Here is a 14,422-nt window from a genome sequence, read left to right on the forward strand (position 1 = left end):
CTAGTTGGCCATCATGCCTGCCCTCCACTCTCATTTTAAAACATATTTTTACTGAGTTAAGAATTCTGTGTTAACAGTACTTTTTTTCTTTACGACTTAAATGTACCTCTGTTTTCTGGTAGTGTCCCTATTTTCTAACTTAGTTATTCTCTATAAAATATGTTTTTTTTCTCCTTTATCAGCATTTCAAATCTTGCCTTTACCTTTTGCTTATAGCAATTTAAATATAACATGCCTAGATGTTGGTGTTCAAGGATCTTCTTATTTCTGAGGTTGATCATTTTCATTATTTCAGAAATCTATTGCCCATTATGATTTTCTGACTTATTCTGTTTCTATTCTCTTTCTAGAGCTCCAATTACTCCTACATTCAATCACTTGATATTGTAGCACAATTCACGGCTCTTGTCTTCTTTTTGTTTTCCTTTTTTTACTTTTTTGTCCTCTTTAGTTTCAATATTGATTTTGTTTGACCTATTTTTAAGTTCACTAATTGTTCCTTTTTAAGTCTACTGAATAGTCAATAAAGCAAATTATTCATCTCTGATATGATGTTTTTATATATCCACCATTTCTATTTGATGTTTGAAAAATATCTTCAATCTCCCTGTTAGAACTTCTATCTATTAAGGCAAGTAATTTACCATTTCCAATAAATCCTTTAACATATCATAATTATCTTAAAATACTTATTTTATATATTTAATATCCTGTTTTTCTGTCACTCAGATTCTACTGATCACCTTCTGTCTTGGCAATGGTTTGTTTTCATTACTTTTTTGTGTATATCTTTAATTTTTTAATGATTTTAAGCATTATTTGTAGAACAATGTAGACTAACGTTAAAAAATATTCATATTGGGTAATGAAAATATCTCTTTTTCTGTCAGGTCATTAGTTGAGACAGTCTAATCAGGAATTGTGCTAGGTTTGAATGTTGTTCCTTTTTTGATATTGTTAGGGTATGCCTATAATTTAATTATATTTTTAAAATATGACTCTACTTACTTTCATTAGTTAATATTTTTCTTGTGAAATATTCATGAGGAAAGACTGGCAATTACAGTTAGATTTTAGAGATTTTTTTTTCTTTAAAGATAGATTGTTATTTTATTTCCTATTGATTGAAGCTTGTGTTTTGTGGCTGGAGCTCTAGAAGTCATCTTGATGTTGAAAACCAATGAGATGCATAGGAAATAGATGAAAGGATCTGAAAAGAGAAAATGATGTTTATGTGTGTGTGTGTGTGTGTGTGTGTGTGTGTGTTTTCATTCATCACATTTAGCCATCATACTTAGCCTTTATATAGCTAACATTAGAAAAATTCATTAAATTATTTTTTGAGGAAAGATCACTATTGACTACTTTTTCTTCTTCATTTCTATTATTAGATTTTGTCCTATTATAAAAATGTTATCCATGATTAATTCTACCCTAACTTTTGATCACCTTAAAATCTTACCCAATTGTGAGAAATATTCTGAACTTTATTTTTGATATTTCCACTTTGAATTTAGCTTTGTTCATTTTCTTAAAAATGTATGTCAGTTTGTCTGTAAGCCACCATATTTTTAATTTCTATACCACTTTAAAACAGTGTGTTAGTCCATTTGTGTCACTATAATGGAATATCTGAGACTGATAAATTTATAAACAAAAGAGGTTTATTGGCTCAGAGTTTTGCAGGCTATACATGAAGCACAGTGCTGTCACCTGCTTCTGGTGAGGGCCTAGGGAAGCTTTCATTCATGGCAAAAGGTGAAGGGGAGTCAGCATGTCACTTGGTGAGATAGGGAGGAAAAGAGAGAAGGGGGAGGTGCCATACTGTTTTAAAGATGAATTCAGAGTGAGAATGCACTTATTACCATGAGGAGGGCACCAAGCCATTCATGAAGGACCTGCCTCCATCACTCAAACACCTCTCACCAGCCCATATCTCCAACATTGGTGGTTACATGTCAACATGAGATTTGCAGGCCATAATACACCCAATACATATCCAGAAGGTTTTTTTTAATGAATGAAGTATCTTATAATAAAAACTACCAATTTTTCCTTTGATTTCAAATCTCTGATTTTTATTTATAGTTTGTTAAGCTTTTGTATTATTGAAAGGATAGTAATTATAACATCCAAGTTCATTTCATATTGGAATGAAAACTGGATGTCCCTTTTTTTCCTAAACTAAAGCAGAATGACTCAGCATGACTGAAAATAATGGAATAGAAAAATACATACAAGAAACAAAAATGCAGAATAACCCAGAGAGTTAGTGTAGTCATGATATTATCAGATAAAAAGCACTGACATCTGAATCAAAAGATGTAAAGCAAAAAGTAATATTATAAGTAGAATTTGATAAATTCATTATAATTTATAAAGACTTGTAACAGTATCTAAAACTGATAGGCAATAATGAGTAAACAAAGAGAAAATTAGGACTGTATTATCACACTTTTTGTTCTAATGAGTAGTTAGAGGATTCTATACCCAACAATTCTAAAAGAAACCATACTTTGAAGCATATAAGAAACATTACAAATAAATTGACCATATATTTATCATGGATAAACCCTCAACTAATACAAAAGAATCAATATGTTATAAACCATGTAGAAATAAGTAAAAAAAATACATTTATGATTATGAGAAAACTATTCTGCTGTGAGGAATTTTACAACCCTTTCTCAAATCTATTCTCTGTTTTACTTTTTCATACTTTGAAAAGTTTAATGAGTAAGGATTAGGCAGGGATGGAATAAATTTGGGGGATATAATTATCAAATGGGCATAGATAATGAGTGTGCCCACCATAAAGAGATATGTATCCTCAGAGGTCTTCATAAATTGTTTTATTAGTTTCCACAGAAAGTGATATTGAGTCTGCTGCCTTAGCAGATTCAAAGGAAAGAAATTGTTTCTCTCCTTACGATAAATCTAAATCCTGTGGGATTGCCTACAATCTTTCCGAAATTCTAGACTTATTAGATTTAAAATTATCAAAATTATACAAATCCAGCATAGTTATATAGTAATTAAGAGAAAAATTATTAAAATTTTGAGAAAATAATGCAATAAAGATTTCACAAGATGTTACAGCTTAATAGATGATAATGAAATTGAAGCCTTAACATTGTTTAAAGCAATAAGAAAGGGAGCTGAAACATTGCTAATCTTGAAGAATCAAATAATACGAATCTTAAAGAGCAAAATCAGCACCTCTAAAGCAAAGAATCCATTATAACTCTGAGATTCATTATTATTATTACTTTTCAAGAATTCCCAAAAATAGCTGTAGGCTAATTGGCACCGAGGGGTAAATATACTGTCCCCCACGAGTTAGAATTTATATTTCTATCAATGTGGTCTACAATTGCATTAGTCTTTTAGGCAACCACATCACCCTGATGACTCAAAGAGAAATTACAGCAAAGTAAAAACCCCAGAGTTTGCATAAACTTTTGCTAATTGTAGTCTCTTCTCCTAAATAACTTTTCAGTTATTTTATTTAATTTGTTGACAATAGGACTTAATTTATTTCTATTAAAATTCCTTTTGCTAGCTGCAATGCACACCTCAAATTTTTATGTGCCCATGGAATACACGTTATATCCATGAACTTTATAACTTTACAGCTGACCAGTTTGTGGTGCTAAAGAGAGAGAGAGAGAAAGAGAGTGACAGAACATATTCACACATGTCTTGGTTTGCACATGTGTATGTACTTTTGTGGTCTTATACTGGATACTTACAGGAAATGGCCTTATTCTAAAGCAGGTCTTCTACAAAATGGCTATGTGGGCCAGAATTTTGTGTCAGTGAAATTTGCTAATGTAGTTCCTTACTGAGTGACTATTAAAACTCTTTCTTTCCTATATCCAGCGCATATTTATGTGACCCATTAAAAATGGAAAAAGAAAACAAACTGTCAGATGCTCTTTTCAACTCTTTGAAAAGGTTGTCTTGTCTTTTAGTTTATGTATTCATTTGTAAATGATGTTTTTCCCTGAGTCACATTGTAAGAATTCCACTGACTAGGGTAGAGGTATCCCATCCATGGAGCTTTAAAAACTGATACACATTTCAGTTACTTCAAATAAAGAAGGCATCTTTACACTCATCACACTATTCCTTTACATTTAAATAAATTCTACCCACAAAAAGCTCATGTTGATGTGAAATTTATTTGAGGATTATAAATATTGTTATTAAGGGATTAAAAATAAGAAAGGTTATAGAAACCATAATAAATTCTTCAGGAGTACCCTGATGTTGATATAGTTACCACACTGGTAGCTTCATCTTAGTGAGCAGTACTTTGACAATTATCAGGAATACCCCCAAATTACTTTATGAGAGACATCCATTAGTTATTTTGGATTTATATAAGTCAGTGTTTGTCAATCAGAGACTTTTTTTGTCATCACACAGCAGGTGGGAACAGCATCTGCTATTGGTAACTTGTGGTAGAATCCAAGGACATTGCTAAACATCCTACAACACACAAGTCAATCCCCTGCAATGTGGAATCATCTGTCTTCAAATGTCAATAGTGACATGGTAGAGAAAGGTTTGCCTAAATAAAAATTCTTATTTCTTTCTTTTTCTCTTTTTTCTGAAAATGTTACTAACTCCAAAAACCAAAGAATAATACTGAAAACCATTTTTTGAGAAAGATTATTAAGAATTATGCCCATATTCATGAAACATCAATGTTCTAGTTAAAGCTGTTTTGAGTATTACTTTATTATACAAATTATTACTGCAATTAGATTTTCAATATTTTGAGAATAAACATGATAAAATAGATCCCCAATTGAAATTAAGTGAAAATTTCTTAATTATTTCCATAATTCACTAAATCATTTTGTGCACAACAGTATGTATTTGTGTGTAAATTTTATATATTTAGTTGTGGATTTTACATAGTATGATTTTTTAATAGGTAAGGCAATGTGTTGTTTGCTTTTAAATACATTATCTCAGATAATTCCCAAAATAACTACATAGGGTAGAATTATTTCTATGGACATTCTTCAATAAGAAAACTGGTAATATGGAGGCAAGGTGGCTCATACACTTATATACTTAATAACTTGCAAAACCATATTAAAATTCTGGTCTCATGAATGTCAGATAATTCTCTTACCAATTTTAGAGACCAGTGAGGGAGATCCATGAGATTCAAACTTAAAAGATGGAAATTATGGATCCCAAATTTAGCCAGGCTTGTTCAGTTGGAAGTGAGTGTACTAATTCAGTGGAAGGCTGGGGAAAGGAAGCAAAGAGAAAAGGGAACATATGGGAGAGTCTTAGTTAGGCATACTAGGCCACAGGGAAGATCTCAATATGCCAGTCACAAGGTAGAGGGAGGATACAAAAGAAGAGAGTACCAAAGAGTAGGTCTGTGTATGTGCATGTGAGAAATGGTAGACGGAGTATTTGGGAATTATCTCTAATCATACTTCAAAATAAGTAGTGACACCATTCATTAGTAAATGTGGCCCATCTATATCACAGAATATGAATAAAAGATAAACAATTTCTCACTAGTTAGAGGCAAATGAAGGTAGGGTTAATTATGGAGAATTTCAAGAATTCCTTATATTATCTAAGCAGGGTAATCATGTCAGGATTTTCAAAGTAGAGAGAATAGCACAATCTAAACCGTGGAAGCTATATTTGAAATGATGTCATAATGAAAGTAAACTCTGAGACATTTAAATAGTAAGGAAGAGAAAACAGATTATCTGAGCAGTTCACAAATGTTTGGCTAAGAGTTTTGACGTTATTTTAAAGGCAAAAGGAAACCACCTACAGATTTTATTCAAGAAAATAATTATTCAATTGCTCTCTTGAAATCCGGCAGTATGGCAAAGTGCTTAATTTCTAAATTTCTGGAGTCAGATTTCCTTTTCTACCACTTACAGTATGACTTTTGACAAATAATTTTTCACCTCTAAAGTGAGAGTTACAATACTACCTATATTACCTTGCATGTGTGTGTGCATAGTCAACGAGATTACCTGTATTAAATGATGCCTTACATATAGTACATTCGGATTAGATGGTAACCATCAACATCACTACCACCATAATAATAAATATTTTTGTTGTTGTTGTGGAAACAGTACTTTGATTTCAGTTTGGAGAAAGTATTGTAGAATAGACAGGGATATAGACTGTTTTTCTTGATGTTTTTTGTTTATGTATTATTCATTTTTTATTGATACATAATAAATGTATAGATGATCAGGGTACATGTGATATTTTGATGCTAAGAACATTTGAATTATTCTCTTCCAGCCATTTTGAAATGTACAATAAATTATTATTAACTATAGTCACTCTACTGATCTATTTGACACTAGGTCTTCTTTTTAGCTTTTATTTTCAGTTCAGGGGTACATGTGCAGGTTTGTTATATAGGTATACTTGTGTCATGGGGCTTTGTTATAACAAATTATTTTGTTAGAACAAATTATTTCATCATCACCCAGGTATTAAGCCTAGTACCCACTAGTTATTTTTCCTGACCTCTCCCTCTTCCTACCTTCTACCGTCCAGTAGGCTTCAGTGTCTCTTGCTCCTCACAATATGTCCATCTTTTCTCATCATTTAGCTCCCAGTTATAAGTGAGAACATGTGGCATTTGGTTTTTTGTTCCTGCATTAGTTTGCTAACGATAATGGCCTTGAGCTCCAACCATGTCCCTAAAAAGGACATAATCTCATCCATTTTTATTGCTGCATAGCATTCCATGGTGTATATGTACCATATTTTCTTAATTCAGTCTATCAGTGATGGACATTTAGGTTAATTCATGTCTTTGCTATTGAAAATAGCGCTGCTGTGAGCATACACATAAGTGTGTTTTATAATAGAACAATTTCTGTTCCTTTGGGTATATACTCGGTAATAGGATTCCTGGGCCAAATAGTATTTCTGTGTTTAAGAGTTTGAAGAATTGCCACACTGTCTTTCACAATGGTTGAACTAATTTACACTCCCACCAACAGTGTATAAGTGTTCCTTTCTCTCCACAACCTTGTCAGCATCTGTTATTTCTTGACATTTTAATAATAGCTCCTCTGACTGGTGTGAGATGACATCTCATTGTGGTTTTGATTTGCATTATGGACAAAGATCAGTTTTAAATGTTTTTGTTGGTATACAGATATGAAATTAAGAAATGAAATAAGTCCATGATAGAAGGCATTGTAGAAAGAACTAAGATTAAGTAATAGTTAGAAGTTGACCTGATAGGTTTTGTTGACCAAGTACATGTGGGAAATGAAGTAAAAGATTATATTTTTCAGTATTTTAAGAATTAGCTACATAATACGTTATTTACTCATACAGGAACACAAGAAGAGAAAAATGATGGTAGATTATGGTAAGTTCAATTTTGAACATGCTGAATTTAAAGGTTCAGTTACAGAATCAAGTAAAATTATTTTAGTTTATAGAATTCCTGAGACTACAGCTGAGAATAGAGAATTGCATTGGAAATACTCATTTGAGAGTTATCATTCATGTTAAGGGTGGAAAGGAGTTTCACTGTGGATGAGATTACTTCTGAATCACCCTTCCTTCTATCCATCTTTTTATTTAAATCTGAGTATTTAAAAGGAAAAAGTGAGTGTACAGAACTCAGAATCTTTGACACTGTCCTGTGTGTTGAGTGTCATCCTGTCTACAGAGAGTATGTTGTCTTTGATGTTCTTTGCCGTATTGTGTGCTAATGGAGAAAAATCATTTTTCCACAGAGCAGACCACAGTGGTTCACCACTGCCAATGAGTTGGTGGGCATAATTGGATATGTAGGAAAAAATAATGAACCCCAATATAATAGGGGATTCCAAATAATGAACCCCCTATTACACTGGGGTTTATTATTTTGTCCTACATATCCAAGTATATAAGCCACAAAACATGACTTTTTCAATAACATAAATTTGATACTCTTATTTCTACATGCCAAAGTCTCCATCTTTTTTTTTTTTTTTTTTTTTCTCTGTATGGTCAGAAATGAGCTGGAGAAAAAAAGGTGTCATTTATTGAGCCCCTGTAGGATTTTAACCCATAGGTGGATAGCAGTCAAAGCTACTGGTATGAATGAAGGGAAAGTTTCCAGAGGAAGTACCTTAAAAATGAAGAGAAGAAAAGATAGAAAAGAGGAGTGAAGAGAAGTGAGTTAAGTTGAAGAGAGGAGGACCTACTTCTTAGGGAAATTAATGTTGAAGAATCAGGACTATACATAATATTGTGAGAAGAAAACTTGATGGGATATACAAATATCGGAGTTTTAAAACTATAGAATAACAGAAAGGCATTTTAAAAAAGCTCTTCAAAAAATAGTGTTTGGGGGACAGGAATAAGGACCAGTCAATAAAACCAAGCACTGAAATGTACAGTAGGATGGGGCTAAAACATATCCTTAATATCTGGTAATCAGGATGTAATTGGGGCCTTAGAGTGAGCTTAAATTGGAGAAGAGAGCAGAAGAGGAGAGGGGAAGTGGGCTGGACCAGGTTGTGTCATTCTTGCTACTAAGGTTAGCGCAAAAGTAGTTGCTGTTTTTGCACTTAGAAGTATGGCAAAAACTGCAATTACTTTTGCACCGGCCTAATATAATTGTTTGTGCCTGTGTGTATAGGCAAGCAGATAGATGTATGCATATTTTTATCTTCTTCAGCTTAATTTTATTTAATCAGCAAAAAAATTCTTGCAGGAGTCCTATTAAAATTGTTTGTGGCCAGAATTTTAAAATCAAACAGTGACATAAAATGCATAAGTAAGTTTGTTTATATCACCGATATCAGTAACCTTAATCATACACACTAATCCAGGAACAAACTTCTTGTCACACATAGAGCTGATTTTTAACAAACCACAAACATTCTGTGCAGGACAATTCTATGAGTAAAATATGAACATGAGAAAACATACTCTGTCATCTTCTATATTTTTAAAAAGATTTCTTTTTTCTCAAAAGAGATAATTTTTTTGGCCAAAATATGTAGTTTACTCATAGTACACAAAATGTTATGCCTGCATGTTTGTAAACCATCCCATTTTACCTAACAAAAGCAAACAACCATAGACAGATCAGCTATGTTAGGCTCTGCCAGTATTTAAAGTGCCAACTTCAAAAATATTAGGTTAAGCAATTTTCTACTGTTACTTGTGCGAGTTATAGCATGTTATGGTGAACCTGAATATTTAGTCAGCATCAAAAATCAAAATGTAAATAAATAGAACCAATGGGCTACTCTTCTAAAAGAGTGTTGTTTCTGGAATACAAAATTCACGTTTTTTCAAAAAGCAAAAGGATAAAATTGTACGATTGGACTTTAGTTTAATTTATGGGGAATCTAAAACAATTTTAGGAGCTTAACACTGAAATAGCCCTTTGGGGTATTAACTCTGTCAACTGGCTTGCAAATCAGAAAATTGATAGCTCTATTATGAAGGCATGTGAAATATCATATACACAGACTGGATAAAATGCTTAATTCCTCTGTGAGATGACCAGAAATTGCTGACTGATTTGTTGGCTTAAATCCTGCTGAATGAGTCCCTTTCGATGCCTTAGACTATTCTATTAAATAATTTAAAATAGCTGGTACTAAAAAGGAAGAAATACATGAATTCAAATGGATTCTATTCAAATTAGAGAGTGTTTTTGAGGCAGATTTTCCTATCAAAATTATTAGTATTTCAGCTACACTTAAAAACTAAAACCTGAAGCTGAGTAGGGAAGAAGAAAGAGGCAAATGGTTTCTTTTTTCTCTGCTATTTCCTGTTCTTTTCTCAATCATCCCCACCAAACTGAGAATATTATTACAGTATTTTTATTGATGAAATATAGTATTATACACCTACTGTCAAGCCAATAACCAGATTGAACAAAAATAACATATTTGTTGAACATCTACCATGTGTCAGGCATTTTTTTAGGTATGCAGTACAGTATGGTGTATAAAACACTGTCCTTGCCCTAAATCAGCTTATATATTGCATGTGAGATGTAGACATCTTCAAAAAATTTTATTCTGAGAATTTTAAAAGATATATCATATTACAACTTTTTGAGTAACTTTTTCAATAAGTTGCTTTCAAATAACTAACTTTAAAATAAACTTAAGACTTCTTACATAAATACAAATTGCTCATTAATGTAATTAGAGATAGCAATATAAAATGGAAATAGGAATGAGGTTATAGTACCAAATACAATGATGTAAAGTCCGATAAACTCATCAGAGGTGGGAGATGTATTGATTCTTAGCTTTCTGGCAGCATGTTTTAATATTACTTAGGCACTGGTTAGGATCTTGTGCTCTGAACTTGGTAGATAGAATTGGTGGGTGTGGATGCGTATAGACAACTTACTATCAACTTTAAAGATTCTCTTTAAAATTTCTCCATAAAACTCTTCAAATTTGCCTTACAACACTATTCACAAACCTGAGAGATTGACTAATTATTTTCCAATTCCTTCATCATATCTTATTCACCTCATAGAATCAAAATTGCATGGTCTCAATTAAGCATTGTCCTATCTTGGGGCAGTCTCCAGCTTCCAACATTTTAACTCAATCCTACGAATTTATTTGGAGAATGTGTGAGTGTGTGAAAACTAACAAGATGTTTCTTGGAATAGCACAAACTAGCGTTAGAAATATCGGGCTAGTTTCTGCTCTTAGATGAGGACGAGACATGGTGAGCTAGCACATGAACCCACAGAATTTTTCATCAAAGGGGATAAATATCTCTTATAATCTATGCTGGCTAGTTATAACTGCTCTACACATTATGTGCATGCATAAAGAAAAACAAAACAATGATAGAAAATAAATTCCTTTCAGAAATTCCCAAAATCATGTGTTCTCAACACTTGTCCTTATTTATACTCCCCTGCTCTTTCTTGGTCTCTTGGATTCCTTGGGTCATCTATGCTGGCATTTTGTGAAAATGTGTTTTTAAAATGAGAAAGGCTGTATGACTATTCCCTTTGTTACACATTCAGAACTAAACTGGCTCATAATTAATTCATTACCAACTGAAATATGTTGTGACAATTGGGTTGGGAGTGTGACGGTAAGAGCCTTTCCAAAGTAAAGTGTGATAGAAGCTCACCATATCTACTAGGTTCAACCTTGCCTTGATCTCAAAACACAAGAGATACCTGATTCAGAACATTCACAGACTCACCATTATTGTACAATGATAATGTAGTGTATAGTATGTGAAGTCTAGCATTAGCACAACGTTGGGGATGCATTTAGTAAAGGCCTTGCCCAGCTAAATTCCATTTTGGTTTGGAATTTTTGTGTTCATTTTGATTGAAAAAAGTCTGTTATATTCAAAAATAAAACAAACAAACCAAAAACCAAAAATAACTCTTCAACACATTAAAACTCTGAAGAACTAAAAATGATTCTACCATACTCTAAGAATTATGCTCAATCCTAGTGAAACTTTGTTCTTTATATGGTTACTTTGACTCTTATTAGGCTACCTGAATTATAATATAGAAAGCTCACATCAGAATAGAATAGATATGAGAAAGTTGAAGGGTGTCTTATCTCCATTAACTTTTGTTAAGGAATCTAATTACTACCCTACGGAAAAGACTTTCTGACTTCAAAAAAGAAAGAAAGAAATCACCCTATCATTGAAACCACCTTGGCAAAAATTATGACAGCAAGATAAATCTAACAGGAACAGACTCCATCTTGCTTCTGACTTCACAAGCTAACTGCCCTTCCTCATTCTTGGATGTAGGCCAAGCTAACTATTGTAGAAATTTAGTTTATAGATTAACTTAAAAGCAAGGATGATAATAGACTCCTCCTGAAAATAAGGTCCTCCTTGTTCAGAGACTGAAAATGCTTTTGTAAAACTAAGAAAAGGCCACTATGTTAGAATTATGGTGGTGCCTGAATCCTGCAATGCTAGAAGCATAGTTAAGCAATAACCAGCCATTGTTCTCTGGCTTGCTTGCTGCTCAGGAATCATGTAGCTGAAGGTCACAAGATTTGTAACTTCCCCAGTTGCTCCTAGTGATAACATCCTTGCTGTGAAAACCTAAAATTGGTCTTTGAGATATTTTTCAGCCTTCTGCATTTGGGCATGCAAACTGATGCCACCCAGACCTGTGACTCATAACAAAGACTGACTCAACTGGTTCTATGACCCCCACGCAGAAACTGACTCAACATGAAAAGACAGTTTGGACACTGATTTCGTCCTCAAGCAATCAGCAGCACCCATTCCCTGGTCCCCTGCCCATCAAATTTCCTTTACAACATCTAGCCTCTGAGCTCCTGGGGAGGCAGATTTGAGAAATATATCCTGTCCTACTGCTCAGCTGCCTTTCGATAATTAAACTATTTCTGTGCTACACAACCAATGTCTCAGTTTGTTGCTTTACCTGTGCAGTACAAGCTGTAACATCTTGAATTGGTTGTTGAATGATGCAACTCTTGGAACAACTACATTCAAATAATGTCAAGACTAAGATTCATGGATCACTAGGGAGAAGAGATTGATATCAGGTTTCGCTAGGTGTTTTGATAGTCCAGATGAGAAGAGATGTTAGGGAACAAGAATGGAATATTCATGATCCTTAGTCTAAGTGGATTTTCATTAAAACAAAATTTTATTAAAAATTTTCATTTTGATGAAATTTTATTTTAACAAAGTCAAAATTTCATTTTAATGAAATTTTCTACCAGCCTCATCTTAAGAAGGAAACAATATTCATTCTTGTCTAAATAATAATAAAAATGGTAGTAGAAAGTGAGTATTACAAGTATACAAGTAACTTTAATATAAATATTTTTCTTTCATACAATTTTGGATATATGTACAATTCAGTTGTAGATTTATTTTATTAATCATCTTTAGAACTGAATATGATTTTTAATCAGAAAAATAATTATTTAATAAATTATTCTTGACCTTCTCCTGTGTTCTGTTTATATTATGAATCTACTGGAATTTCTAGAACTAACCCTTGGGTACCTTGATCTTTCTCTTGTTTTCTAATTCTAAGCTCATTTGTTTAAATTTCTTTGAAACTTCCTTAACCTTATATACAATATTATTATATTGACCCTCAGTCTTGCCCATTTTTTTCTGATTTTTAGCATTTATGTTAAAATATATTAACCATGGTTTGCTTTGGCCATAAAGATGATTGGGGACATCCTGCTGTTTGGGACATTGCTAATGAATGCTGGGGCAGTGCTCAACTTTAAGCTGAAAAAGAAGGACATGCAGGGCTTTGGGAAGGAGGCGTGGGAGCCCAGCACAGGTGACAACATTATGGAATTCTTACTGAGCCTCAGATACTTTTCAATCTTCACCATCCTGTGGAACATCTTCATTATGTGCTGCATGATTGTGCTGTTTGGCTCTTGAGTCCCAGATATGGAACCAGGAACAAATCTTCTCAGATGCTGAGTCTCTGTTCCTCCATTCCTGATGACTTCAAGAATGCTTTTAACCAGAAAACTAATGACCTTCATAGGAAGCCCAAGCTCTTGGTGTTGCAGTCTGCTTTGTCCCTAGTTCAGCTAGGTCCAAGTTCTTGTACTAAGACCAAGAAGAATAAGGCACATGGACAGCAGAGAATGAGTAGAATAGGATTTATTAAGCAGAAGGAAAGCTCTCAGCAAAGAGAGGTGCCCTGAAAGCAGGTTGCCAGAAATGGGGCTGAGTTCTTTTATATGGCAAAGACAAGGAATTCTTCCGTGGTTTCTGCCCAAATGGGAAAGGTAATGTTCTCCCTTGGTATTGCATCTACACATGCTTGGGGTTGGCCAGAGTGACTGAGTCTTGGCTATTACCCATGAATGGCTAAGCAAAACACATTAGGTGACTAAAACCACAATGCTAATGTCATGTTAAGGACATTATAATGAGTCGGGTCAAGTTAAGGACATTTAGGTCGATCTATTGCACCTGCTCCTAGGCCAGGACAGCCCCTTCTGAGCGGACATTTGGCATTAGAGGAAGTTCTTAATCAAATTTCTTTCCACTAGCTACAGGGGCTATGCAGATGTGGTCTCACAGGTATTTTTCCACTCCCAAGACCCTCCCTCTCTATCTGCCTAAGTAGCCTCTAACTGCCTCCTCTCTCGCTGGGGGGTTGAAAAATGTTTGCCAAGATGTGCACAGTCTCCCAGCCACCTCACAATTGTCAAAGATATTTTCACTTTGGTGACTGAATTGGAATGCTATTTACTGAAGGGGTTTCAGGAGGGTTTATATAAGGGGCTGTGATAAAATTGCATTTCCCACAGATAAAAGAACATGGTGAAATCATTTCATCATATTGGAATGCCTCCTCTACCAAGCATTTACAAGAAACCTGTTTCTGGATGTTTATTGGCTTATTTTTAATAGC

At 33.6% G+C, this 14,422-nt stretch overlaps 1 protein-coding gene across 1 annotated transcript; it reads left to right on the forward strand.

Moving 5' to 3' along the window:
- Window positions 1–13,206: 13,206 nt before the first annotated feature.
- On the forward strand, window positions 13,207–13,434 carry LOC100444545 (small integral membrane protein 7-like). Its single transcript, XM_054547783.1, has one exon. It carries the CDS (start codon window positions 13,207–13,209, stop codon window positions 13,432–13,434), a length of 228 nt encoding a protein of 75 aa, XP_054403758.1.
- The last annotated feature ends 988 nt before the right edge of the window (window positions 13,435–14,422 follow it).

Source organism: Pongo abelii, chromosome 12 (genome assembly GCF_028885655.2).
Source record: "Pongo abelii isolate AG06213 chromosome 12, NHGRI_mPonAbe1-v2.0_pri, whole genome shotgun sequence".
Classification (NCBI taxonomy): domain Eukaryota; kingdom Metazoa; phylum Chordata; class Mammalia; order Primates; family Hominidae; genus Pongo; species Pongo abelii.

Bases quoted from the DNA above. Each gene is read 5' to 3' on its own strand.
- LOC100444545 (XM_054547783.1), top strand. From the start codon at position 13,207: ATGATTGGGGACATCCTGCTGTTTGGGACATTGCTAATGAATGCTGGG.